Source organism: Eulemur rufifrons, chromosome 9 (assembly GCF_041146395.1).
Source record: "Eulemur rufifrons isolate Redbay chromosome 9, OSU_ERuf_1, whole genome shotgun sequence".
Taxonomy (NCBI): domain Eukaryota; kingdom Metazoa; phylum Chordata; class Mammalia; order Primates; family Lemuridae; genus Eulemur; species Eulemur rufifrons.
Window position 1 is genome coordinate 36,738,183 of NC_090991.1, and position 27,346 is coordinate 36,765,528.

Here is a 27,346-nt window from a genome sequence, read left to right on the forward strand (position 1 = left end):
ACTGTAACAAACTTTAATAAGCCGTTTCACCTTTCAGTTAGGCCAGTTGCATCTAGGAGATTGGGTATGGGGTAAGACCAGCTAATTCCATGGTCATGAGCCCATTGCTTCATATCCGTTGCACCCAAGTGAGTTCCTTGATCAGACACAATGCTGTGCAGAATGCCATGGTGGTGGATGAGGCACTCTCTGAATCCACGGGCGGCAGTGCTGACTGAAGCGTTATGCACAGGGAAGGCAACTCCACATCCAGACTGTGTCTGTTCCACTGAGGATGAGTCTGTGGTTTGGATAGTTTTATGCTAATAGCATAAAAAAATTAGGCACACAGGTTAATGAATAGAAGGTTATCCTGAGATAGCCTATTGCATTATTCTTTTTGATTTATGGTAGCATGTCTCATTTTGAAACAGCAGAATTTTATAGGCCGGGCGTGGTGGCTCACGCCTGTAATCCTAGCACTCTGGGAGGCCGAGGCGGGTGGATTGTTTGAGCTCAGGAGTTCAAGACCAGCCTGAGCAAGAGCTAGAAAGAAATTAGCCAAACAACTAAAATATATACCAAAAAAAATTAGCCGGACATGGTGGCTCATGCTTGTAGTCCCAGCTACTCAGGAGACTGAGGTAGGAGGATTGCTTGAGCCCAGGAGTTTGAGGTTGCTGTGAGCTAGGCTGATGCCACGGCACTCTAGCCTGGGGAACAGAGTGAGGCTCTGTCTCAAAAAAAAAAAAAAAAGAATTTTATAAAAGCGAGAAAGAGAACATCAATATTTTAATGCTAGGATTCTAAAGGGAAATGTCTGTCCCCTTAAGAACTAAATGTTTCCTTCATGAAGGTAGGACTACCACCAGAACCACCCTAAAGAGACAGACGCCTAGGGAGTTCAAAAGGAAAAGCCAAATGTGCTCCCAAATAATAACTGACACATGTACGTATAGCACTGTGTGTCAGGAGCTGTTCCGAATGTTTCTGATGTATTCAGCAGTCCTTATATTCATCACAAAAGGCAGATACTCTATTATTCACATTTTATAGATGTCAAAACAGAGCACATAATGTTAAGTAATTTGCCCAAAATCACACAACTAGAAAGTGGGTAGAGTTGACCTTGGATGTCTCCAGAAACTAGGCTCTTAATTACTAACTATTCTGTCTCTCATAGGAAGTTTTATCTTAACAGGTAATAATCATTCCTAACATTTCACTTGAGCTCTTCAAACAAAGCAGTTTAATGGCAAGGTGCCTGTTAGGCAAATAAGATAGAACAAAATATACACTTTAACTAACCAATTTTCCCAGTGAGGGAACACTAACAGAGTAGGTCAAAGGGTGAACTAGTGATGGTATTACATACCACGAGATTGCCACCTGCTTCTTTCTGATGTTATTCTACTTTGACTTTTCTTCCCCTCTCCTTAGAACTGCAGTCCCCAAGCGCCTGTTAGGGACCAGGCCACGGAGCTCTGCCGCTCCCCTCCACCACCTCCCACCCCGTATGTGGAAAAATTGTCTTCTTCCATGAAACTTAGGAATGTGAGGGTGGGGGGGGGGCGTGGAAATGCCGCACAGCAGGAGGTGACCAGCAGGCGAGGGAAGGTTCATCTGTATTTACAGCTGCTCCCTATCGCTGGTGTCACCACCTGAGCTCCACCTTGCCCCCAACCCCCACCCCACCCCCATGGAAAAATTGTCTTCCATGAAACCTGTCCCTGCCAAAAAGGTTGGGGACCACTGCCTTAGAAAATCCCACAGAATGTAGGCACTGCTGTTGAGTTTATGAATTTCTTTTTTCCTAAGCCAGGAAGCTATTTTCTCCTTTTATATTTTATTTTTCCTCCTCCGGTTTCCGTTTATTCTTTAGCTTGCTGCCATATTTGCATTTTAACTGGGATCACCCTTGGCACACTTTCTCTACCCTTCGGCCTATTCATCTGATAAGTGTTTCTCAGGGTTCTTTTTGCCTTCTTCCTCCTTCTGTTTCATAAGCTTCTTCAGTCCCTCGGAAGGAAGAGCATAGACAAACTGACAGATTAGTATCATTACCCTTAGCTCTATGAGTGGAAAAAATCTTGACAAGTCAAAACCAAAACCTGATCTTAAGAAAAAATATTTTTAAAGTTATAATAATTCAGAAAAACATAATCACTGCCAGGTCTGTGCAAATGTCAGTGACCTAGAGTGGAAATTATTTTGTGAGTCTCACTGTAGCAAGTTGCTTATTTCACCAGTGATCCATTTTTCAGAATTGAAAATTAAGTAGCCAAAGAAAAAATTTTTGTATTTCTCACTGAGAGAATTGTAGCTGCCAGGAAGTAATATAACTTCAGACAGCTATGGCACAATAATGAATTTTATAGGTCTGAAGGCCCCTGAAGCTGTAGAAACATGGTTGGTGTCAAAGTACAGTTCCAGAGTGATCTAGTATTCTCTGTGACGACTGCTAGAAATTGGCTCAACTGTGAGGTGCAGTTTGAATAAACAGACACTATGCTATCACTTTGGATCATCCCAGAGTAACACATTGATATCTAGGATCTGGAAGCGAATAAAAAGCAATAAGCTGTTTGGAAAACAAAGAAGATAAGGAAACGGGACAAAAAAGAGAAAAAAAGTAGTTTTAACACCAACCGTTGAATAGAAAATGTTGCATATGGTGCAGAGGGTAGGAGAAGCACATCTTACTCCAGAGGAGCTTGAAGTCCTTTTCCTGCAGATGTAGGTCACACAGCTTTGATAGCTCTAATTTAGACTCCTGGACCCTCCCTCATTTCTAGAGTTTTCTGGAGTGTAGCTCACTTAGAGGGAAGTCAACCAAATTTTTAAATGCAGAGGAAAGACTAAACTTGAGGCTGGAGGTATGCATGTGCCTCCCTCTTGTTTCCTTATAGCCCAGCTTTGTTTGATCCTAATATCCAATGGTTTTTAAAGCCTCTCCCAAGGGATGGCTACTCTGATGACAAAAAGCAATCAAGGAAGACATCTGCAGTGTCGGAAGGACCCTGGCTTTCTGATTCTAGTCCTGGCTCCATCATTTTCTTTCCTGAGACAGAGTCTTGCTCTGTTGCCCAGGCTAGAGTGCCGTGGCATCAGCCTAGCTCACAGCAACCTCAAACTCCTGAGCTCAAGCGATCCTCCCGCCTCGGCCTCCCAGAGTGCTAGGATTACAGGCGTGAGCCACTGCGCCCAGCCTTCATAATTTTCTAGTACAGTATATCTTTGGCAAAGACAATTTTCTTATCCCTCTTGTCAGTACAGCACAATATTGTACTGACACTACTGTCATTGTAACCTAGATGGCAGCTTACAACTCTCTGTACTTTGGAGATCTAGGTTGTAGACTTGAGGGAAGATTTCAGAAGGCAGATGGAGAAGGGATTTATACTGCTACAACACACACAAAAAAAGGTCAAATAAAACACTAAACATCACCATTCTTTCTCTTTTTTTTTTTATCCTTTAATATTGTGAACTATATCATGGGTACAGAAAGGTACATTCAACATGAAAATATCAAAACAAGCAAATAATTATCAAACACCTGAGCTACCCACTACCCAGGTGAAGAAATAATATATTGCTAGCATCCTTGAAACCCACCACTTTCAGATGTGCCTCTCCCTGATCATATCATTTTTTCTCCAGAGGATGATTTCATAATGATTATTTCCTTACTTTTCTTGGAATCTTATCACCAAAGTATGGATCCCAAAACAATATAGTTTTCTCTGTTTTTCAACATTATACGGAGAGAATCATATTAAATATATTCTTTTGTGCCTTGAATCTTTCAAAAGATTAATCTTACGTAGCTTTAGTTCATTTATATCCATTGCTGTATAGTATTCCATTGTAGGAATATACCACAGTTTGTTTATCCATTCTACTGGTGAACATTCAAGATGTTTCCAGTTTCTGGCTGTTTCAACATCCTACGACGGAAAATTCTTAAAAGCATGTCTTAGCCAGGCACGGTGGCTCACACTATAATCCCAGCACTTTGGGAAGCCAATGTGTGAGGATTGCTTGAGGCCAGAAGTTGGAGACTAGCCTGGACACCATAGGGAGACTCCATCTCTTAAAAAAAATGGAAAAAAAATTAGCTGGGCATGGTGGTGCATGCCTGTAGTCCCAGCTACTCGGGAGGCTGAGGCAGAAGGATGGCTTGAGCCCAAGAGGTTGAGGCTGTAGTAAGCTATAATAGTGCCACTGCACTCTAGCCATGCCTGGCTAATTATTTTTAATTTTTTGTAGAGATGAGGTTTTTCTATGTTGCCCGAGCTGGTCTTGATCTCCTGGCCTCAAGCAGATCCTCCTGCCTCGGCCTCCCAAAGTGCTGGGATTACGGGTAATGAGCCACCGTGCCTGGCTGATCCTCTTAAATTTTTGTTTCCTATTTTATTAATTTGTGCCCTTTTCCTTCTCTTTGGATTTATTTTGCTGTTTTGTTTTGTTTTGTTTTGTTTTTGTGGGGAGGGGTTTGTTATTGGGTTTGTTTTGTTTTGTTTTTTGGTAGCTTCTTCACATGAATTTTTAACTCTGATTTTTTTAGCCTTTCTTCTTTTCTAACATAAACAATTAAGGCAATACATGTTTTCCTCTTAAAAAGAGGCTTTAGCTTAATCCTACAAATTCTCTATGTACATTTTTATTATAAAACACCAAAAAAACTTTTAATTTACATTAGGATTTTTTCCCTTGACTCATGAGTTACTTAAAAGTATGTGCCTTCCTTCCTAATACATGGTGATATTCTAGTAATGTTTTTATTATTGATTTATAATTTACTTTTATTGTGGTCTCATAAGATGCTATGTATTTCAACCCTTTGGAATATGTTGAAACTTATGTTATGGCCCAACATATGGATGATGTTTATAAATGTCCCAGGTGTATATTCTACAGTTGTTGGGTACAGCTTTCTAAATATGTCCATTAGGTCAAATGTGCTAATCATGTTGTTCAAATCATCTATAGTCTTACTAACATTTTGAGCTGCTTATTCTATCAGTTACTGAGAGAATTGTGTTAAAATCTTCACTATGATTGTGTATTTGACCGTCTCCTTGTAGCTTTTCAATGTTTGCTTTATATATTTTGAAGTTATATTACTATGTGCATAATAATTTTAATTGTTATATGTTCCTGGTGAATTGAAACTTTTATTATTGTAAAGTGATCACCAATAATGCTTTATTCCTTAAAATTTATTTTGCCTAATGATAATATAGCTACACCAGTTTCCTTTTGGTTAGTATTTGTATATCCAATATTTTTCCACTCATTTATTTTCAACATATTATATTCTTGTGTTTTAGATATGTTTCATAAACATCAAATATATAAATTTATCCATCTGACAATATTTGCATTTTATTGTTCATTTAGCCCATGTACATTTAATACAATTTCTAACACATATGGATTCATTCCACCATTTTCCTGTGTACTTTCTATGTTTCTCCTGTTCTAAGTTTCTTTTTCTCCTTTCTTGCCTGTTTTTGGTTGATAATTTTTTTATCATTCCATTTTCCCTCCACTAGTTAGTTCCTATTCTTTCAGTGGTTACCCTAAAAAAATATGGCGTGCATACTAAATTATCAAAGTCTAAAATTAAGCAATATCTTTTCTCTCTTACCAGACAAAATATAATCCTTAGAATATTTCACATGCCTTGTATTTTATTATTATGTTAATGTTACCATGTATTTAAACTTATAAGTTACTGTTAATACTATTTTTATATGCAATTACTGTTCATGTACATTTAACCCTATATTTACCCCTATTTACCCCTTGTTCTTCATTACTTCAGTTTTTTTTTTTTTTTTTTTGAGACAAAGTCTCACTCTGTTCCTTGGCTAGAGTACAGTGTCACCATCATAGCTCACTGCAACCTCAAACTCCTGAGCTCAAACAATCTTCCTGCCTCAGCCTTGCGAGTAGCTGGGACTACAGGTGCATGCCACCACGCCCAGCTAATTTTTTCTATTTTTAGTAGAGACGGGGTCCCGCCCTTACTCAGGCTGGTCTCGAACTCCTCAGATCAAGCAATCCTCCCAACTTGGCCTCCCAGAGTGCTAGAATTACAGGTGTGAGCCACCACACCAGGCCAGAAGTTACAATTTTACCATCAAATGGCTTCCCTTAAAATCAGTTTTCAGTCTAACTATAACTCCTTTGAAGATAAGCTGTCTTTTTCTCTGGCTGCTTTTAGATTTTTATCTTTGTTGCTGTTCTGCAATTTTACTATGATTTGTCTAGATTTCTCCTTATTTATGGATTTCTTTTTATGTATCCTGCTTAGGATTCAAGGAGCTTCCTAAATCTGTGCCTTGCTGTCTTTAATTAGCTCTGCAAAATTCTTGCCCATTATCTCTTTAAATAGTTTCTGCCTTAATCTCACTCTCTTCTTCTTTTGAAATTCTGACTGAACATATTTTAGATCTTGTCACACTATCCTCCATGATTCTTGACCTCATTCCAGAGTTACTGTCTTTTTGTCTCTCTGTACTACAATTTTGAGAATTTTTTTCTGATTTTTCTTCTATTTCAATAACTCTCTTCTCAGCAATGTAATTTCTAAAAGTATTACTTCATTCTTTTTCAAATATGATAGGTCACCTTTTATAGTATTCTGCATGTTATTGGTATTTTCAAGTTCATGTCTTTAAACATAATAAGCCTATTTTTATAATCTAGTCTAATAATTTCAACATATCTTTTTCTACTGTCTGTTGTTTCTGCTCATTTTTGCTCATAGTGGTGTTTCCTGGAATGCTTTGGGTTTTTTTTTTAACTGGAAATCACTCATTGTCCTTAAAAAATTATTTGTGGAAGATGACTTCCTCCAGAAATGATTTGTTTGCTTCTGACGTGCATCTGGGAGTAAAATCAATCCAAGACACGCACAAACCAAGTTCACAATTTGAAATTCCCTGAAATGCTCAGATGATGCAAATGCAGGCTAAGCTCTGTGGAAACAGTGGGCCATGGCCACAATTTCTCAGGAATTTTTTCCTTTCCTTCTGTTAACCTCTTCTTCACTCAGTTCCAAGAGTCTTCCCTGCACTCCCCTGGGTGATTCACCCTAATCATTACAACGTAGCCCTTTGACATTACCGTCTAATACAGTGGGGAATGTCTCCTTTTTATTAGACTCCCGACTTTCCTTGGCCTTGGCTTCTGGAACCATCAATCCAGGAAGCTGGTCAAACTGAAACCCAGTTTGTCTGGATTTGAAAATATTAATCCTGCCATCACCTAGGGCAAAGTTACTTTAGTGTCCTAATACTTCACTTACCTCTCCCGGTCTCCAGAAAGAGAAGAGGAGGTCACAAAGTACTTTGACTTTCTGCTTTATATTTGAGAAATGTTTGAAATGCTTTATAAAAGCACACAATTAACTTTTAGTTACATATTTTTTAAATATCAAATAGAACTAAAAGTCTTATGATGAAAACAGCATTCTCCTTCCCCTAGCCTCAGTCCTACACCTCCCAGCTTGCACTTTTTTAATTGCTTTCTAGCTTCCAAAGATGTTATAATCTCTTATCTGCTGCCACATTCTTTTTATGCTTGTAGATTTATATAAAGCTTTTCTTTTTTTTAATGTTTTTAAAATTTTTCATAGAGACAGGGCCTCACTATGTTGCCGAGGCTGGTCTCCAACTCTCGGTCTCAAGCAGTCCTCCTGCCTCAGCCTCCCAAAGTGCTGGGTTACAGGTGTGAGCCACTGTGCCCAGCCTACCAAGCTTTTCTATTGCTTCACTGTCATTTGGTGAGGTTTCAAGAGGGAAAAGAAATTAGCAGGTTCAATCTGCAACTTTTAATCAGAATTTCATGCATAAAATCCCGGCTGATTTTGGACATTAGCATGTAGGGAATGGGAAGCATCAAAGGATGATCAGCTGCTTGTTTTAAAGAGGTCCTGCTGGTGAAAGACGGTGGAGATGGTAGTGGTAATGAGGGTGGACTGTGGAGGGGAAACTCCAGAGGCTTGTCGGGAGAAGGGTTGGGGCTTCTGTAGTTAGGAAGAGGCAGAGGTAGGCTCTGAACTCAGCTGCAGCAGGATGGAGACAGTAGCATAGAGGGCACAGAGGGTTCGTGCCTCGAGGTCACAGCTCACGTCATGAGGATTGCTGGCCTGCTTATCCCAGACCTGCTCCAGCATGGACTCCACCTGGAAGGAAATCCAGAGATTGCAAAAGCTGTGGACAGCGATATACCAGAAATGGCAATACCTGGCCACATTCCTTCATCTTGAGCCCACGGGCAGATGTCGTGATCCATCCCGGCACTCCTTCTGGCAGAGCATGGAGAGCCTCATACTCTCCCAACATAGTGGCAGGTGCTGCTAATCCATCAACATTGGACACTGGCACTCAAGATCATACCAGCTGCCACCCTGGGACTAACATTTGCCACCCCACTCTTGCCCATAGGCAACCAGCAGAGCTTAAAGAATCCACCCCAAGTTGTCCTGGCAACTGTGCATCCAGGGAATCGTCACAAACCAGCTGCAGGTATGTGAGCTGGCAGAGCACTATGGAGCAAGAAGGGACTGTACCCTGGGACTTCTGGGTCCCTTGAGAACATTGGTACTCACTTCCACTGTGACCCTGGCCCTCATCCCAGGCTGTCTCACCTGGTCCTTCAACAGGGGGAGGGTCCCTTTCTCCAGGCACTCAGCCACAAGCTGCTTCTCAGACAGCTCTGGGGGCAAGAAAAGAGGATGGTTGGCAGAAAGAAGAGGCACATGGTGGGACAGGACTTCCGTAGCTGATCAGGTCAAGAACATTGTCTTCAGAAGGTTCCAGAGAGCCCCTGGGAGTGCTAGATGAGAGGTATTCTAAATGGGCTCCTGCTGTGGCTCCTGCTTCCCTCCTAGCCTTCAGGAGGTCATAGACTATACCAAGGGGGAAGAGGCGGCAGCCCCTCAGTGCCTGGCCTGAGAAATATGACTAGTCTCTGAAATGGGAAGGGCTGTCCCTCACGAAATGTGCAGGGCAACAGGCACCCCCTCCTCCCAGGATTTGGTTCCCCACAGGCCTCTCTGCTTAGCACTTCCTCCACCATGCAGCCAGACCCTCCTTACCTATCAAGGCATCCAGGAAGTCCAGAATGGTTTCTGCACGCGCTTCTATGAGGACCCCAGCAATATTGAAAAGGCTGCTCAGGAGAGGACCTGATGAGCCCTCCATCTGCAGCTCTCCAGAGATCAGGGCCTCAAACACCTGGGACCAGGAGACGGGGAAGCTGAGCACTAGTCTCGCTGTAGCCGATTGTCCTCCTTATGCAGACTGCCCTCCCCCGGCTCCTCTTTCTCTGCCCCAGCCCTATCTCAGGGTCCCTTACTCTTTGCTCTAGATCCTCTAAATACTCATCGTCGCTGAGGCACTTCGTGAGGGAGCTTAGCACATCTCTTCGCTCCTCCTCAGTCAGATCCTGAAGGCTTATCACCATGGCCTGCACCTTCTCCTTCATGTTTCTGGAACCCTCTGAATTCAAGGACCTTCCTGTAGAGGCAGCAATTAAGAAACTGGCCCACCAGCCCAACAGGCTTTATTCCTAAGTCTCCATTATGTGTCTGCCTGGCTCTGGAGCCCACCTCCCTGTGTCTTCCCTTCTTCCAATCTTCTCCTGTTAAATGAAGCACCCTTCTTCCCAGACACCTACCATCATTGCCTTCCACTGACCCCACTTCCATCTCCCCAACTCACCCTCATTCTAGCCCCAACCCCCCCTCAATCTAACCCCAACCCCAAATTCTTCTCCACCTCCAGGAAAAAAAAACAAAACTTGGTTATTTAGTCCTTGCCATTCAAAGTGCAGTCCTCGGGCCACACTGGGAGTAATGAGGATTTAGAGAAAGGCAAAGAAGTAGTTCCCAACCTTGACTGTGCATGAGAATCACCTGGAGCATTGTTGCAAACCCTGATGCCCAGGCCACACCCCAGACCAGTTAAGTCAGAATTTCTGGAGGAAGGACTCAGGTGTCACTAGTTTTAAAGTTCCCTTGCTGGGCATGGTGGTGTGCACCTGTAGTCCCAGCTGCTTGGGAGGCTGAGGCGGGAGGATAGCTTGAGCCTAGGGGTTTGAGACCAGCCTGTAACATAGCAAGACCCCATCTCTAAAATAAATAAAGTTCCCCTAGGTGATGTCAGTGTACAACCAATGAGAACCACTGCATGTAGAGGGGACAGATGCAACCTCCAGACTAAAGTTGAAACCTGCTGGGCATTGTCCCCCTCCATACCCACTCAGCTGACCCCACCTGAGCAGCAGTCTTGAGCCAGGTGGGCTCAAGGTTGGATGGGTGCAGCCACCCTGAACACACATGGTAACCATCCTTACCTAAACAGGACGAACCACCACCCTTCTCTGCAAGAGAGGAAGAATTATTTCAGAGTGTCTTCAGGTCACCTCCAGCCCCCTCATAGACATTCTCTTTGCAGTGACGGAAGTTTTCATGGCTGCACTCCAAGCCCTCACTGCCCACGCCAGGGAGCCTGCATCCTCATCACCGTGCATAAACTGGAAAACTCTTCATTTAGAGGCCCCTTCCCATACCCTCGATGGTAGGCAGCCATAGGATTATGCCTAGACGAATGAAGCAGCAGCCAAGGCCCAGACAGAGTGCACCATCTATTCAGTCACCCAGCAAATTTGGGTCAGACCTCTCTCCATCCCTTCCCAATGCCTCTTAGGCAGTATAACCCTGCTGGGATCTAGGGAAAAACCTAGAAATTCCAGAGGAAGCCACATTCAGAATCACAAGGATCTGCTAGTCTAACTCCTCTATTTTAAAGTCAGGAAAACTAACTTGGGAGGCTATAGAGCTAAAGAACAGCAGAGTGGGACTAGACCCTGAGACTGTCCAACTCCAGCCCAGTACTCTTGTCACAGCCGGTGCTGTCATGCGAGAACTGGCCAGGTAATTCAATTGTGCTTCCTAGGCCAATAAGCCTTCAGTGAGGGCTCTGAGCCAGGACCCAGCAGACTGCCCAGCACAAAACAAGACAAAGTTGTCCTAGGAGCGGCCTGGAAACCCTAGTCCAACATTCAATTCAGATCGCTTCTCCAACAGGCAGATTCTTCTCCTGCCCTCACCATGGTTCCCACCTCTGGGTGCATCCTACTACATTCTTAGCCCTGACAACTCTGTAATTCCAGGTCGTCTGTTATCCTCTTTTTAAAAGTAGTATCCCTGCCCATGCTGAAATGACGAACAGGAGGACCAGCTGCTCACTCACCTTCTGGAAAGGATTTTGTTTTGCCCTGGAAACAAATACCTAAACCAGCACCAAAAAGGAGAGAGAGAGAGAGTGAGAGAGAGAGAGCAGTACACTCTCTGTAAGTTCCTTTTTCTGCCTTCAACCAAAAAAAAACAAAAACAAACAAAAAAAGAAAACACAACTACTGGGAGACCGAAATGAGAATTAACACCTCCAGGGAACAGTTGGTGCCACGGTGAGGCATATCTTGGTCAGCCAGGTCTGTGTCACCAGGTCAGAGAATGGAGTCTCATCCTTCTTCCCAGTCCCCAACCCTCCCCCTTCCCTGGAGCCCTCCCCCAACCTCCAAGCTCAGCAGCCACCCACCCTAGGCTGACAAAGAGCCCAGCTGAATCCACCTCCACCCCACCATGTGTTCAGGGCCCCCCCTTGCTCCCACCAGGCCGTGCTTACTCATTTCCTCCTCGTTGGGGAAGATGAGCTGCTTTATTCGATAGCCCAGGACCCAGTTCGGGGGGATGGTCTCTTCCCTTGGGTGCTAGGAAAAAGAAGCTCACATGGATGGATCCCTAGATGCTTCACATAGTTATCTTGCCTGAGCTCCCAAACAATGCTGTGGGGTAAATATTTTTATCCCCATTTTACAGATGAGAGAACTGAGGCTCTAAAAATGGTGGCAGAGCTAAAATCTGAACCCACATCCGACACAAGTTGCCACTGTTCATTCAACAAATGTTTATTAAGGACTCGCTTTGTTCTAGGCACTGTGCCTCCTGTCCTCTTGCCTTCTAGAAAGGAAGGCAGACAATGAACAAGCAAGAGAAAACACCAGTGTAATTATGAACCATGGGAAGTGCTATGAAAAAAATGAAAAGAGGGTATCACTAGAGAGTAACGTGGGAGAGACTGGGTAATGCCACACACTCTTTGTAGGGGCAAGAAGGCCAAGGAGCAGCCTGGCTGCTCAGAGAGGTCTGAAGGAAGAGCTGAAGAGTCTAGAGTCTGGGCTCACATCCCCTTGACCTGCTCGGGGGGTGGCCAACGCTGGCTGTCCCACGATCCCTGCCTCCCAGGATCATAACCTTTCGTTCATAGTTGAGATCGCCCAGATAGATTTGGCTCCAAAATCTATACCACCGTTGACTTTTCAGGGTTTCCTCCTTTGCTGTCTTCAGAGTTTCTGTCACCAGATACAGGTTTTCTCTCCTTGCACGAATTGATTGAAACGAAGGTGGTAGTTTCTTCTTCAGCTTCCTGGAAGAAGTGGAAAGGGATGGGAATTCAGAATCTCAGGGACCCGCCTCCCAGTGACATTCTCCCTGTCCATCAGCGAGTTCCTATGTGAGATTAAGTGCTTCTGAGGCTGGAAAACCAAGGAACACAGCAACTGATCGCAGTTAACGCTGGTGGGGAGGCCGTACCAAGTGAGGAGAGAACTCACGAGCATTTATGAAATACTGCAATGTGCCAGCACTGAGATACTTCACACGTCATTCCATTTCACCCTCACCATAATGCTGGGATGTAGGCAGAATTGCATCCATTTTTCATGTGAAGAAATTGAGGCTTCATGACAGGTTGTGAATGGTCCAAGGTCACACAGCTAGTAAGTGTAGAGCTGGGATTCAAACCCTGGTCGGTGTATGTCCAAAGTGTGTGCCCTACCCACGATATTGAGATAGGCAGCTCACGAGCCCGAGACACCCCCTTCTCTGACAAGAGGCTCCAGCTCCTTGCTCCAGTCTGCGGAGCAAGCTGCCCCTGGGCTCACGAGGCATCTGATTCCATAATGAAATTCATTTTATGTTTTAGAACAATCTGATGCAGTTTCTGCTATTTGCAGCCAAAAGACCCCAAAGGAAGACATGCATCCCAGCCTCCGATGACCTTCCCCTACCTATCCAGTGCCCCCCACCCATATACAGACACCAACACCCTCACCCTAGAAACAACAGGTGTTCTGGAAAAAAACTGAGCTCCCTTAGAAAAACTGTGAAGCAATATTGTGGTGTGAAGGGGTAGTTCAAGAGACCACTAAAATTGTATTGTAAGCCTTTCAGTTTTTAATTTTAAAAAGAGAAAGAAAAAATACCCACGCCACTCAGGGAAAGCGAGCCTAGGAGAAGTGTGGCGCACCTTCCCCCGAGCCACCCCTCAATCTCCAACAATCCCAGCTGAGGAAGAAAACACCAACACCAACAACAAAACGGTCGCGTCAGGGCACAGCTAGTGATGCCCCCTTAAGTTGCAAGCACCATGTTCTCCAGCTGTCAGAACCTCAGTGGCATTTGATTAGTGCCAGCCTGCTGGGGTGGAGTGGAGGCACTCTCCGCACAGGAAGTGCTCTACAAAGGGTGCTCTGATTTCACTGTGCTTCACTTCAGCTCTTTTACTGAGTACTCACTGTGTGCTGGGCGTCAATAGGGAGAAGTTAGTAAAGTCAGTCAGTCCCTTGTCACAAGTTGCTCCCGGTCCAGTGGAGAAGACAAACATGGAAACCACGGGCTTGCCCTCAGGGCACAATGAAACAAGCACAAAATACTGGTTTGGGCAACTCAGTACAGGAGAGCAAGGAGAGTAGCCTCTTAATGCCAGCAGGTTTGTCCGAGTCAGAGAAGGGTAGCAGGGATCCGAGTGTATTGGGGGCATCAGAGGGCTTCCTGGAGGCCGCTCCTGGAAGAATGAGAAGGCTTCCTGAAGGTAGAGAGAGGGAGGCGTGCTTGGTAAACACGTGGGTCGGGAGCGCCGGGAGCAGGCAGTGAGAGGCTGCACTAGAGAGCTGGTGCCCCCACCCTTGGATCCCCTGGTGCCCAGGGCTTCTCCCTCCTCCCTCCCCGCTGCTCCAGCCTCACCTGTTCACAAGGGTATCCAGATATTGCTGGGATATCTGGTTCTTCAATATCTTCATTTTGTGCTCGTGAGATCCCTGGAGTTCCCCTGTGATTGTTATTTCTTTGGGTAATTTCACTGTTAACTTTCCCTTTGAGTCCACAGTGTCTAGAATTTGGAACTCAGCCTTTTGATCTGGAAAGAGAAGGATAAAGTCCACACCAGAGCTGACCCAAAGATCTCTCTGGAAAACCCTCTCTGGAGCAGCCCCATCCTGAGCTCCCCGCGACCATCCCCCTCACTTCCGAGGGAGCCCCCCAGCAGTGGCTCCCCAGGAAGTGCTAGTCTCACCAGAGGCAGAGGCATTGTGGGGTCACACCATCCCAGGTTTGAACCCACTCTTCCACTTTCTTACCAAATGACCTTGGGTGAATCACTTAACCTCTTTGAATTTGTCTCAAACCCCTGAGCTCAAGCAATTCTCCCCCCTCGGCCTCCCAGAGTGCTAGAATTACAGGCGTGAGCCACTGCGCCGGGCCACAACCTCTCTGAATTTGTTTTTTCACCTATAGAAGGAGAATATTAATAGTACCTACTTCCTATGCTTAGGGAAATTAAATAAAATAATGCAGTTAAGCACCTAACAAAGTGCCTGGCACACATTCTTAAGTGCTCAATTATTGTGAGCTAGTCCTATTTAACTGTTGAGAGCCTAAAATGAGACAAGGAAAAGTAAAGCTAAAGAAATAGAACCCCCTGCCAACTGGGAAATGGAAATTAAGCAGTTCTGTCTGTTGTCTGCGTGAACCGAGCAGGTACAAAATGAGGCAATCCTGGCAAGTCGCCCACACGTGTGGACTCTGCCCCGACTGTGCAGGCACTAATAAGGGCCTTGACTCTGAGTCAGCTGCCACCCAGGGTTAGTGGAGGGCGTGTGGACATGCTGAAGGGACACGTGCCTTTGTCCCAGACCTCCCAAGTGGGAACCGACGGAGAAGGCAGAGCTGGAGGCAGGCTGGATTTCCAAAGAAAAATCCATTTTGGAACTGGTGGGAAGGTGACAGAATTGGAAACAGTGCCTGAAGTCAGCACTGCACAGGTGACACTAATGTCTTAGGGCCCATTTGTTTCTTGAGCAGCGTAAAACTTTGCATGTACTTCATCAGAGAGAAAAGGAAAACTAGGTACACAGAGAGTACTGGATGGAGAAGGGGAAAAAAGAGTAACTTCACAGTGGAGAAACCTGCCAAACACTACGTCGGCCAGGTGATCAAAGTCATTATCAACAGTGGAGAGTCATGTTGGCAGCGTGTCCCCTCGATATGATGTGATAAGAATGGCACTTCACCTCTGTGGTCTTCCTGCCCAAGACCCAGAACCCAAGTCTAACCAGGAGAAAAAAAGTCAGACAAATTCTAATAGAAGGACATTCTCCAATATGCCTGACCAGTGCTGCTCAAAACTGCCAAGGTCACCAGAAACAAGGAACGTCTAAGAAACTGTCACAGCCAAGAGGCACCTAAGGACACATGACAACTAAATGCAATGTGGTGTTCTGGATAGGATTCTGGATTAGAAAAACGACATTAAGTAAAAACTAAGATAATATGAATAAAGTATGGACTTTAATTAAACAAAAAACCTAACCACACCATCAGCACTATATAGTTAAAAATAAATAATCCATTTGAAAAGGGAGCAGGCCAAGTTGCTGAAAATCAATTCAAATTACCAACTCACCTCATTGTAAGAATTTTTTTTTTTAAGTTTGATTTCACCTCTGCCTCTGAATTTTATCTGCAAACAGATGGGTTTTTCCTTAAAGGAAGTTAACTTAGTCAAATTTTTTTCCAGACTTATACTTTTGATCTTGTCCCTGGCAAAACCATCATAGTCCCAGGTTAAAGTATTTTTCTATTTTCAGTGAATTTGATTATTTGGCAAACTTATTTTTTGAAAACTGGCTTTTAGTAAATTGGCTTTTGGCAATTTGCTATTCAGAGAATTGACTCAGAGTCTTTGAAAAATGCTAACTTGACGTTTCTCCTCATGTCCCTTGCTTGCTTAATTAAACTCCGCTTATGGAAAGACCCACCCCCTCCAAGTAATCCGGGTACAGCTCTTGGTCACTTACAGCAATGCATGGCACATGTTAGATGCTCCAGAACTGTTTGGTGGTATTGTTAGAACTCTTTACCATCTCTTCGTGTAAGACCCAATAAAAAGAGAGATCTGAGCTATGAAACTCCTCACCATTTTTCATATTGTGAAAATTTTTTACATCATGAAATACAATGAACTCCTCACTCTATTTCACTGCACTAGGTCTCCAAGTGAGGGTTCAACAACACTTACCCTGGGTTTTCTGAAACCCAAGAAACTCCAGGAATAGCTGAGATCAGAGGCAGGGGGAGGGATTAATTGACTCTGCTATAAATCCCTTCAAGCCTCAGGGATTTCTGCTCATCAGCAACTTGCCTTTCAGTCATGATATCCAGGGAACAAGAAAGGATAATAATAATCACTGCCACCACCAGAATGACCGGAGCTAACTTTTAGTGAGTGCTCCTTTTGTGCCAGGCACTATGACAGATGATTTGTGTAATTTATTCTCATTGGATTCTTACAATAGTCTTCTAGAGTTGACAGATGGGGAAACACTGAAACTTAGAGAGATGAAGCAACTTGTCCAGAGGTCCTCCAGCGGGTAAGTGGCAGAGCCAGGCCTGGAAACCAAGTGCACCTAGCTTTAAAGTCTGAATCCTTTCTTAACCATCAAGCAAACTGCCTCCATTTAGATGATAAACACATGAGAAGAGCTCAGCTAATTTAAAAGGAAATTATTTATAAAGGGGAAAAATGGGAAAGGAAAACTATATAGGAATAGTTTCCAATAAGAATAAATTTCCACTTCCCCCGCGCACCTCCTCCCATGCAACCCTTTTGTGCATTTCTTAGATTAAGGTGTGAGGATGTGCTCCTACAAATTCCACAGTTTCTTTGTTGATTGGTTGACTTGGACAATGGCTATGGGGAACTGAGAATGGGATGGAGTACAAGTGGGCAAGCCCTCCTGGATGGCCACCTCTCCTCCACCTCGTACTGACCTTGGAGGCCAGAATCCAGTTCATCGCAGAGCACTTCACCCTCCTTTCTCTCCAGTATGTCCATCAAGGTGAGGTCTGTCCTGCAGTACCGGCTTCCGAAGAAACCTCTCTTCTCCCTCACCAAATAGAAACAGTGGAATCTGTCAGCATCGAAGAGGCTTCTGACAGGAATCATATCCCCTCCAGGATCCATCTTTTGGACCACAGCTCTTGTGCATTCCTCAAACACGCTGGGCATTGTACCTGGAACAACTGGGAAAGAGAAGCAATTTCAGTTTGGGGGAGGAGAGGGTATTGGTTCAGGTTTTTAAATCTTCTACCTTTGGCAGCCTGGAGTTAAGGAAGAGCCAAAAGTTCCAGGATGACCAGGACCTATGATGGTTTGCCTTCCCTGTTTCTAGAGGGTGAGGCAGCCATGACACATTAAGGAGGGTAAACATCATAGATCCCAGATTCTCCTCTGCCCCTCATAGAACCCGACTGGAGCAAAGAAGGAGAAGCTCATTCATCTCCCACAGCATAGTTACCACCTTGTTCCAATGGCCTGAGGGAGTCTGGCAGGCCCACTGTCCCTCAGCCAGACTCTCTCCCATGTTGACAAAGAGAAGAACGAGGGAAGGACAAGTCACATGGCTGCCAGACCTCACATTACCAACCCTAACTGGTTGTTTCTTCCCTTGGCTCTGACTCCCGGCCTCCCTCCCTTGCTGTATTCTGCAAGGCAGTTGGATGGGTGCCTCCCTACCAACCATTTCCCAATGAGATGGCGATAAGTTGGCCTCCAAAGAAACAAAATCTTCCGGGGATCCACTTCCCCATCCTACCTCTGGCCACCTTCCCCCACATCCTTTCTTCCTGGCCCAGCCACCTACCTACCCACTGTTCCTTCTCTGTCCCTGCCCCCATCACGGTGGCCAACTCTCAACTCACTCCCAACCTGGGAATTCTTCTAGGTGTCTGGAAAGACAGTGCCCAGGAACCACAGGCCCATCTCAGGGGCCACCCACCTCCTCTCTGTCCTCAGCTGTTCACCAGAAATGGAGGCTGTTAAGAATCCCCTCTGTCAGATCTCTGCACATTCCTGGCCTCCGAGTCTCGGGAAGCTATAATAATCAAATTGAAAGTTCTCCAGGGGAGCACTTCTTGGAAGGCTGGGTGGGACTGGACTTGGGCCAGACTTGGGCACTGGACTTGGTGCCCCACCTCCCACGCCTTTAGATAAGCAAACTTTATAACTGAGCTTAAAGTAGATAAGGCCAGAACACCTTCCTTTCTCTTGGACCCAGGTGGGAGATCCTGATGTATATTCGAGGTGGCTTTGGGCCAAAGAATGGCACAGAACGAGGCACGCTGGGATATGCAATCCAGGAAGTTTGGAATAGAGAACTGGAACATGGGTGGGTATCAGCCAAGTGCCAGCAGACAATGGCTATGGCTGTGCCAGGGCTATGAGGAGAGTAACCTGGCCAGAACCAGCTACCCACCTGCACTGGCAACAGTGAAGACTCGGGACAACAGCAGCTAACACCTGCAGGGAACAGGCTGGGCCTGTAAGGAGCACCCGGGCCCACCCCCGCATGCTCCCACGCCCCTCAGGGAGATGCGGACCTTCCCTAGCTGGGTGCCACCTACCTCTCCACCTGCCTCCTCCAGAGAGGGACTCTGCACCACCCCTCTGTCCTCCCTCAGAGATAACCACCGGGTGAGCCCAGCCTGTCTTCTGGCCTGTGCCTGCCTCAGTTCTGAAAGAACATTTAAGGAGACGATGGTGGTGGTGGGAGCGATTACAGTAATACTATGGCTGCCAAGCATTAAGTATTTCCTACTTGCCAGGCACCGTGCTAATGCTCACAACAGCCCCAAGAGGGATTATCTTTATACAACAGAGGAAGAATCTGAAGCTCAGAGATGTAACTTGACAAGCCCACGTGGCTAGTAAGTGGCAGAGCTGGGATTTGAACCCAGATCGTTGCTGGTGTGCCCCAGCACCTCATCCTGCTTGTCCTCTTGCAGGCCCGTGAAAGCAACCAGGGCACCCCTACTCCCAGGACTGAGCCCAGTGGCTGCATTTCTGATCCCAGTACAATTCCGGCCCTACTCAGGGAGGGGGATGGTGGCCAAACTTGGGCCAGGATCCCACACTCTTCCTCACACCCACTCCAAGGCCCAGGGCCAGAGAGGAGCCCTGGCTGCTGGGGCCAGCACCTCCCTTCCACCGGGGACATTGTACTCATTCTGGAGATAGCGGGTGATACTGCACAGAACATGCTGGAAGGCTGGTGCCCTCAGCCCTCAGGGATTCCTCCATGACAGGACTCCTCTCTCTCCTGCCCATGAGAGCCTCAGTAGGTCCTGAGGGGTGCCCTCTTCCCCTCCTCCTCATGCTTATGGTGGAAGGAGGAAGCGTGGAAATGCCCCTGGACAGAAAGGCCAGGAGGAAATGCCGCCCTCTGGGGCAAAAGTGACCGAGGGAAGGCCCTGGGGAGAGAAGTGAGAAACTGGGAAGGGACCTGGGGGATTCAGAGGGAAGGACAGGGCACCCCTCAGGACCTTGGCTCGGCTTGTAAACCCCTGCAAGACTGACCTCCAACCAGCCCCGGCACAGGCCACCCCAGCCTGTGGAGCCCAGAGGTGCAAGGCCTGTCGGAGGAACAGCCAGGCAAGGGCACAGAGAATTCTGCTCCCTCACAGGCCCCTTGAGGGATTTCTCCGCTGGGGGCAGCAGAAAGACCAGCAGTCCAGAGTCCTCCTGCCGTCCAGTCAGAGGGCTTCACTGATGCCCACACCCCTGCCCCCTCCCCTGGGCCCTCCAGGAAGCAGAGGCCAGACAGGGGGAAACAGGAACACATTATCCTTTATTTGCGTTTCTCAGAATACTGTACAAAGGGAGTAAAAATCCTATTCACACTTTGCTTAGAAAGATTTTGAGGTGAAAGTTCCCTATGACACATGGGGTGGGAGGTGGAGGGCCAGGAGACAGAAAACAGGGCCACTGACCTCTCCTTCTCCTTCAGGCCCCTGGGCGAGGACACAGGTACCTACATCTTTTCAAAAGTCACACCACCCCTAGGCGGACTGGGGAGGGGAGAAGGCTCCTCTCCAGCCCGTGCTCAGGCTGCAGAGACGGCGCCCGCAGGCCACTCCTTGCTCCCTCCACTGCCCTGCTGGAGCAGGGGTCCCACAGGACTCTCTAGTCCACCAACCCCGTGTGGGGGTGGCCCGATAGCCCCCCAGGTGCATGCCACACGAGAGGCCCTGCCTCGGTGCCAGTCTGCACAAAGAGGTTAGGGGGCGAGCGGCTGCAGAGGGCCGCACCATCCACCATCTCTGTCGCAGCTTCCACTACAGGAGACAGTGCCAAACAGGACCTGTGCTAACGATGACTCGTGGGCCTCTTCCTCTCCTGTCCACTCCCTCACCCAGTCCAGGAGCTTTGAGCCTACGGTGGCCTCCCTTCCCTATTACCATCTCAGTTGTGGGCACATTAACCCTCCAAGCCTGCTGCCCTCCCCACCCGCATCCCAGAGCAGAGTCTACTTCTGTCCCCACCCCCCTCCCTTACACCAATCCTCTGCTGCTATGTGACCCCATTCTTGTAAGTCTCAACTCACTATCCCCCCACCCCACTTCCCAACCTCCACAGGGCCAGGATGGCAGCAGCCCTGGCTGCCTCACCTCTGGGACCAGGCCGTCCACACTCTTCCCCGCCTTCACGCTCCTCATCCTCCCCACTCCCAACCAGGACCCAGGGTGGGCTGCAGGGAAGCTGCTGGAAGCCTGAGACTTGGATTAGGCAGCTCTCTACCCAGAGGGGTGAGGCCCTCACACACTTGCTTTCGTACACACAGGCACACGCTGCGTGCCATGCTAAGACTTAAGAATCAAAGTGGAACAGTCCAGAAGCTGTACCACCCCTCCGCTCCCCTCGCAGGGGTTAAAGTGCTTTGGCTGCCTGAGGGTACACAAGTAAGCAGGGGTATTTCCCCGACCTCCTGTCCCATGGTGGTCCATGCTCAGCCCAGGAACCCAGCCCATTCCGTGACCACCCCCAGGGAGTCTCTATTCAAAAGGCAAAAGGAAAAGATTTAAAAAAAAAAAAAAATCAGAAGGGGTCAGAGCCGGGGGGGCCCACCCCAACCCCACTACAAGCTACTCCAGGTTGGCTACTGGGGGAAGCGAGGGGGAAACCAGGCCCAGCGGCTCAACCCCCATCTCCGGCAGTGTCCAGAGGCTCCTTCCGTCTTCGGCATCCAGCGCAGGCCTCCCGCCCTCCCCCGCCAGCCTGGGCAGGGGCGGGGGCTGCGCCTTCAGTACTTATTGATTCCAAAAATGCGGACTCCGTGCAGCTGGGGCAGCTTGGGGATAAGCACGCTCATCAAGGACACAGTGTTGAGGATGAAATGGATGTGGTCGTACTTAGTGTAGAAGCTGGTGAGGAAGTACCTGGGGGGAAGGTTGGGGAGAGATATAAAGACTGCTTGGAGGACCCCTTCTTCCCTCACTTCCTGGGTGGGAGAGGCAGGTTCCTGACAGCTGAGCAGCTATAGGAAAGGTCCCCAGACCAGAAGATGATCTCCCAGGCTAAAGAGGCCCCTCCAGACCCAGCCCCCTACTGTACCCTAGGCCTGCACCCCATCTCCCTAGCAGGAAGGAAGCTCCAATCAAGGAAAGACAGGGCCAGGGAGGCCCAAGGCCTGAGCCTAGTGTAGGACCCAGGGACACTCCAACTTCCCTTCCTCTGTTCATCCCTACGTCAAGGGCCAGAGCTGGGGGGGGGGGGGGGGCGGTTAATATGCCTGGCTGGGCCCCAGGGTCCCCCAGGACCTGCTCTGCCTGCTGGCGTCCTCCCCTAGCCCAGGCACTCACAGCACGATGGGTGTGATGGTCAAGAACTTCCGAGAGGCGGTAAACTGGACCCCATAGTCCATCTGCTCCCAGTGGGTTAGCAGCCTTGCCTTGCCCTGGTCCGGGGTCTCAAAGGGTGTCCCCTTCACTGTGTGCAGGAAGATGTACATGCCCTGGAGGAAGGGGTCTTTGTTAAAGGACACAAAAGGCAATAGGCCTCTAGCTCAGCTCCTCCACCCAATCACAGACAGAAGTGGCTCCAGGTGATGTGGAACCTCCCTCTGCCGGGCAGGGGGGACATGGGCTGGTGGCCAGGATGGAGCAGCTGGGAGCCTGGAGGGGGAAGAACAAGGAGACTTCCTGTGGGGGACAGCAGGCCTGGCAGGAGAAGAGCACACAGTGAAGACAAGCTGCCCCCCGAGCCCAATCACAGCCCCCCTGTGCCAGCCGGGAGGAGGCAGGCTGACGGTAGGGACTAACCCTGCTGCCCGCCGAAAGAGTGCAAGGCAGCAGGTGCTGAGGGAGCAGAGAGGACAGGAGTGGAAGACAGTTGGAGATCCTAACTTGGAAAGGGGCATTTCTGCACCAGGCTAGGCACTGAAGCCCTTTGCTCAGCTCTCAATGGCCCATCTGCCATTCCCAGAGCAACCCCGCCCCAGACACGGACAAATCTGCAGATTTGATTCTTCTCATCAGTGTGCGCAGGGCTAGAAAGCAGAAGGGGGAGTAAGGCAGAGAGATAAGAGCTGGGCCCAGGCTCTGGCGACAGATGTTGTCAGTACGTCACTGTGACATCTGGCCCATGTCTGGCGGGGGCTCCTCCTGTCCCTCAGCCCCACGTGGTCGGGGCAGGCAGCCGGCAGGCTCTCACCATGTTGTGGATGAGGTTGGTGAGGGTCCAGACGACGGGGACACTCACAAAGGGGATGCTCAGCAGCACGACATGGAGAAGCCCGATGGCCAGCACGTAGGAGAGCCAGATGCCGCGGCTGTTCATCACCCGCGTGTTGGGGTTCACCTCGCTGTGTGCTGTGCCCACATTCATCCTGCTGCCCCTCTCCGCTGTTCTGCAAACAAGCAGCACGGGTGAGACGGGTCACACCACTCTCCCTGCCCCCTCACACTTCCCAAGGCCTGCAGGGAGGCAGGCTCTGCTTTCCCTGAGAACTCCAGGCAGTCCTACTGCTTTGGTTTTCAAGCATGGAGGCTGGAGAAAGAACATGTGGCCTTAGCTCTATGCATTTCCTGCTGCTGGGCTGAGATAAACACCAGGCTGCCCCACGCACCCTCCCGTGGGGACAGTGCCCCGGCAGTGCCTGGGAGGACAGGTCAGCAAGAAGCATGTAGTCCCAGAGCAGAGAAGTCAATGTCCACCCCCAACTGACCCCCTGTGACATTCCCATGAGGGCCCTCGTTCCACAAAGCCCAGGGAGGGAAGAAGAGACCTGCCCCCTATGAATTGTCACTCAGCATAACCCCGGCGGCACTCTGTCTCACTGAGGCCCTAGTGTGGGACATCTCCTCCCTTTAAGCTCTTCCCATAAGGACTAAAAGGACACAAGGCCTGTGGGCACAGGCAGCAGTGGATAAAATATTTTGGGGTGTTGCTTCCACTCACCTCCCCTAATTTTTTCAATCTTGGATCTCCCCCAACCCTAACCCAGGGGACTAACAGGGTAGAAATAGGGAGAGAAGAAGAAAGGAGAAAACAGACTAGGGACAACCTCTGCCCAGACCTGGAAGGCTCCCACACTTGTGACACAAACAATTCATCCAGATGTTTTATCCATTTGGCAACTGTGCAGCCTAAACCTTGTGATGCCACCCACTGTGCTGCCAAACCACCAGGGACCGTTTCGCCAGCAGAGGAGAGGCCGGGATAGAGAACACAGCCAATACCTACAGCTCCCACAGATAGCTGGGCCCCGTATCAACATACCCCTCCCAAGGGCACAAAGCTGTACCTGTGGCCTCCCTCCTGCCCCCTTTCTTCTCTGCCCTACCGGTCCTCACCTCAGCCTCCCTTCCCAGTCTGTTTCTGGGCGTAAGTCAGCACCAGGCCTTCCCCTGCCCAGCTCCAATGGCAGGAGCCCTGTGGCAGGAGGAACCAGGAGGGCTGCGCTGGATGTCCAGGAAACAACAGCGGCAGCAACCCAGACTGGGCAGAGGGAGGCAGAGAAGGGAGGGAAGAGAATGATCTGCCCCTTATCCATAGTTGGCTGTCCCCAGATCCGCAAGGTCCCTATGAGCAGGAGAAGGTGGGAACAGATGGCACCTATCTGAAGTAGGGTCCTGCCTGCTAAAGACCCTAGAGTCATCACTAAGGTAACAGCCCCATCTTTCCTGGGAAAGAAAGGAGTCCCAGATGGAGATATTCTAGAAGTGCCTAGCCAGCCACCTCCATCATCCCACCACAGCCAACACCCTCAGACTCAGATGTTATCTCCCTCTGACTAGGGGCCTAGCCAAGGCTGCATAGGAGCCAGAATCCTCAGGAGTCAGTTCCTTACTTCCAGGAAAACAGGAGCAAGTGTCCTCTTTTCAGACAGCTCCGAGCTTAGAGACCTCAGAAGATCTGTGACCCACAACACAGCATCCCAACAAGCAGACATCGGTGAAGCGGTGTGCGGTACCCCCTGGCCGAAGGGGTACTCCAGGGGCCCATCGGCCCAGCCCAACAGGTTGGATGATTGGGCCTAACAGAAACCCAAGAACTGGAAAACCAGAGCTGGCTCAGTTGTTTACCTTCCCAGGGCCTTGGGGCTTCAGTTACCCTAACACAGCCCCTGGGACACCTACTATGCAAAGCTTCCACCTGTGGGAGGAGGGAGAGTGTCTGGCTGCCAAGTGAGGGCTCTGAAGGACTTGACTTACCACTGTCTAAGGAGAGGGAAAGAGTTGCCCACATCTGACCAGAAACTGCTGCCCCTCCCCCTCTCTATAACCCAGATCTACAGGGGTGTAGGTGTAGAAAGACCTCTAGCCCTTCCTAGTATTTTGTCCAGGAGTGCCAAGAGCCTTGTTGAATCCCAGATCACAAGACCCTACACCCGCTTCTGGCTTTAACAGGGCATCCAACAAAGCTTGATGAGCCTAGGAGGGACCTAGACCAGGTCCCAGCTGACACGCTGTGAAGCTTCTTCCTGAAGCTTAAACACTTCGTGCCCTGAGAGCAGAAAAACCCAGGAAACTTCTCATAAAGACGGAAGAGACCAACAAAGTAAGAAAAAGAGTGGCAGTCAGGAAACAATGTTGAGACTTTCATGTTACTATGGGGACACATCACTTTCATTAGCAAAACAATCAGTTGACCCCTCTCCTAGATGGGGAGAAATAGGGAGAGGAGGCTGGCAGTAGGTCTACAGCAGCTGAGGCTGAAAAGTTCTGCTGAAATAGCTGGGAGGTGGCTGCCCGTGCCAGCCCCTGGTGTGGTTTCATAACCTGCCTCAGACCAGAGCCTGCAGCAACCCTGTTCTGTTAACCACTTTTTTGCTGGTAGTTCTTTCCCCTTTCTTTCCTCCCCTCCCCCTTGGCTCCAGCCAGTATATCAGACACTCAAGCCAAAGCCAGAGTACGTCCCAAAGCAGCCACCAGGTGGGCCCTTCCCAGTCCTTCCCCCAGGTAAGGGCAGCCCTTTAAACAGCAAACCTCCTGCTTTCTGGGTGAAGACCACAAAACATCCAGATGTGGATGGGGTCCCCAACGGAGAGACCGTGGCACAGCACGCCACAATGCCATTTCCATTCTGCCCACCCTACAACGTGCAGGACAACAGCTGCTCACCTCTCCACTCTGGCCCAGCCTTCCCGACTCGGGAAGGCGGTGAGAGCAGAAAGTGAGTACCGAGGCTAACCCTCACTAATCCGGAGAGAGGGAGGAGCGAGGAGGCGGAGTCCTCACTGTTGTTGGGGTTTTCTGAGTAAGACCTCCGGCCGGGGTTGGGGGGAAGGGCTCCCGCTCTGCTCTCCAGCCTGGAAACTAGTACTTGGAGCCTGGCCGGGGCCGGGACCTCACCCCCATCTTCACGCGTTCACCCAGCTCTGGAGGCTGCCAAACCTTTATCCCCGAAGTCCAGACGTTCCCTGCCTCCCACCCCCAGCCGAAGCGCTCCTCCTTGACGTCCACCCCCGGCCTCCCGCTCCCACTCTCCTCTTTAGTCACGTCCTCAGCTAATGCACCCCCTCGACTGATGCACCCCCTCCACCCCCAGTCACTCTGCCCTGGTCTCCTCCAGCCCGGGGCGCCTCCCCAGCAGCCCCCACCTTCTCTCCCGCCCCTCCTCTAGCCCCGGGAACCTCCCAGTTCCGGCACCCTGAGGACGCCCGTCCCGACTCACCGTGCGGGGCCGGAGGTCGAGGGCCCGGGAGGGGTACCCGGGAGCCGGGGGCCGCTGCTGCTCCAGCAGCTGTAACAACCCGCAGCGGCAGCCACCCCGCTGGCAGCTCCGGCCGAATCAGCGCCCCACCCCCGTTACGTCACCGCCTTGCGCCGGCCCGCCCGGCGCCTCCTGGGAGTTGTAGTTTCTCCCCTGCCTCAGCAGCGGCCCGCCCGGCGCCTGCTGGGAGTTGTAGTTTTCCCCCCGGCTCCGGCCCTGGCTTCTCTGGGGCCGCACGGAGGGACAGACATTTAGTTGTGACGCGATAGTAAGATCAGATGCTATTACTTTGGTGCGTAACAATTCCAGCTTTTGCGTCTGTGCCCTTCACGTGTGGTTAACCCTTGCCCCGGTTTTGCAGATGAAGAAACTCGGACTTTTAAAGTAACTTGCCGTAGGTCCCTGCTGGGTCCCAGCCTGGACCAGAACCCAGATATTCTGACCCCAAGTGCAGGTTTGTTCCACGGCACCTTGCCGCCTCTGCTCTGGCCCCAGATTGGCTCCTCCGGAAACAGACTAGCTCAGCCCTTTGCCCTGCTGGGCCCCCTTGGGAGCTAGCTTTTCGCGACATTGGCTGAGGTGAGGGGCTAGAGGGCAGAGGAGGGAGCCTACCTGCTGCTTCTCAGTTACACGTGGCCCACGATGGCCTGGACCAGGCCACGTCCTCGGCCTCGTCACGTCAGACGTCAGAAGCGGCCATGTGTGGTAAAAAGACTCTGTAATGAATAGTAAGGAACCTAGTTTCTGTCTCAGGTCAGCTTGTGTGGCTTTGGGTGGGAGGCTCCAGGCTGCAATTTTCACATTTGCATTATCTAAAGGCAAGGGCACAGATTTTACTGCCAGGTAGATACAATGTAGGCACTCCTTTGTTGGCAGTGTGACCCTGGGCAAATTACATACCTTGGTCTTTTTTTTTTTTTTTTTTTTTTTAAGAAACAGAGTCTCTGTCGCCAGGG

General features: G+C 49.1%; 2 protein-coding genes across 10 annotated transcripts; both read right to left on the minus strand.

Annotated features, from left to right (window-relative positions):
- Positions 1 to 7,809: 7,809 nt before the first annotated feature.
- GSDMB (gasdermin B) lies at positions 7,810 to 17,408 on the minus strand. 7 transcript variants are annotated; one of them, XM_069482477.1, is made up of 10 exons: positions 17,171 to 17,408; positions 14,087 to 14,258; positions 12,317 to 12,488; positions 11,688 to 11,772; positions 11,253 to 11,291; positions 10,354 to 10,380; positions 9,355 to 9,515; positions 9,095 to 9,233; positions 8,645 to 8,712; positions 7,810 to 8,179 (listed from the first exon to the last, which is right to left on the minus strand). In XM_069482477.1, the coding sequence occupies exons 1-10, from the start codon at positions 17,406 to 17,408 to the stop codon at positions 8,027 to 8,029; spliced, it is 1,254 nt and encodes a 417-aa protein (XP_069338578.1). In that variant the 3' UTR covers positions 7,810 to 8,026. The 7 variants fall into 7 exon arrangements, with proteins under 7 accessions (XP_069338578.1, XP_069338583.1, XP_069338582.1 ...); XM_069482482.1 differs by lacking the exon at positions 17,171 to 17,408 and adding an exon at positions 13,639 to 13,907 and having other exon boundaries at positions 14,087 to 14,146; XM_069482481.1 differs by lacking the exon at positions 17,171 to 17,408 and adding an exon at positions 13,639 to 13,928 and having other exon boundaries at positions 14,087 to 14,135.
- A 2,598-nt stretch (positions 17,409 to 20,006) lies between these two features.
- Positions 20,007 to 26,457, minus strand: ORMDL3 (ORMDL sphingolipid biosynthesis regulator 3). Of its 3 annotated transcripts, none has more exons than XM_069481346.1 (4): positions 26,352 to 26,457; positions 22,887 to 23,077; positions 22,037 to 22,188; positions 20,007 to 21,613 (listed from the first exon to the last, which is right to left on the minus strand). In XM_069481346.1, exons 2-4 carry the CDS (start codon positions 23,058 to 23,060, stop codon positions 21,478 to 21,480), a joined length of 462 nt encoding a protein of 153 aa, XP_069337447.1. In that variant the 5' UTR covers positions 23,061 to 23,077; positions 26,352 to 26,457; the 3' UTR covers positions 20,007 to 21,477. The 3 variants fall into 3 exon arrangements, with proteins under 3 accessions (XP_069337447.1, XP_069337445.1, XP_069337446.1); XM_069481344.1 differs by having other exon boundaries at positions 22,887 to 23,082; XM_069481345.1 differs by lacking the exon at positions 26,352 to 26,457 and adding an exon at positions 25,799 to 25,829 and having other exon boundaries at positions 22,887 to 23,082.
- Between the last annotated feature and the right edge of the window lie 889 nt (positions 26,458 to 27,346).

Coding starts and splice junctions, on each gene's coding strand:
- ORMDL3 (XM_069481346.1), bottom strand. CDS start 23,060: ATGAATGTGGGCACAGCACACAGCGAGGTGAACCCCAACACGCGGGTG. Junction 22,189..22,886: donor CCAACCTCATCCACAACATG/GTGAGAGCCTGC, acceptor CCCTTCCTCCAG/GGCATGTACATCTTCCTGCA. Junction 21,614..22,036: donor ACCATCACACCCATCGTGCT/GTGAGTGCCTGG, acceptor CCTTCCCCCCAG/GTACTTCCTCACCAGCTTCT.
- GSDMB (XM_069482477.1), bottom strand. CDS start 17,408: ATGCCCAGCGTGTTTGAGGAATGCACAAGAGCTGTGGTCCAAAAGATG. Junction 12,489..14,086: donor CTGGATACCCTTGTGAACAG/GTGAGGCTGGAG, acceptor CACTTCTTCCAG/GAAGCTGAAGAAGAAACTAC. Junction 9,234..9,354: donor TAGAGGATCTAGAGCAAAGA/GTAAGGGACCCT, acceptor TCCTGGTCCCAG/GTGTTTGAGGCCCTGATCTC.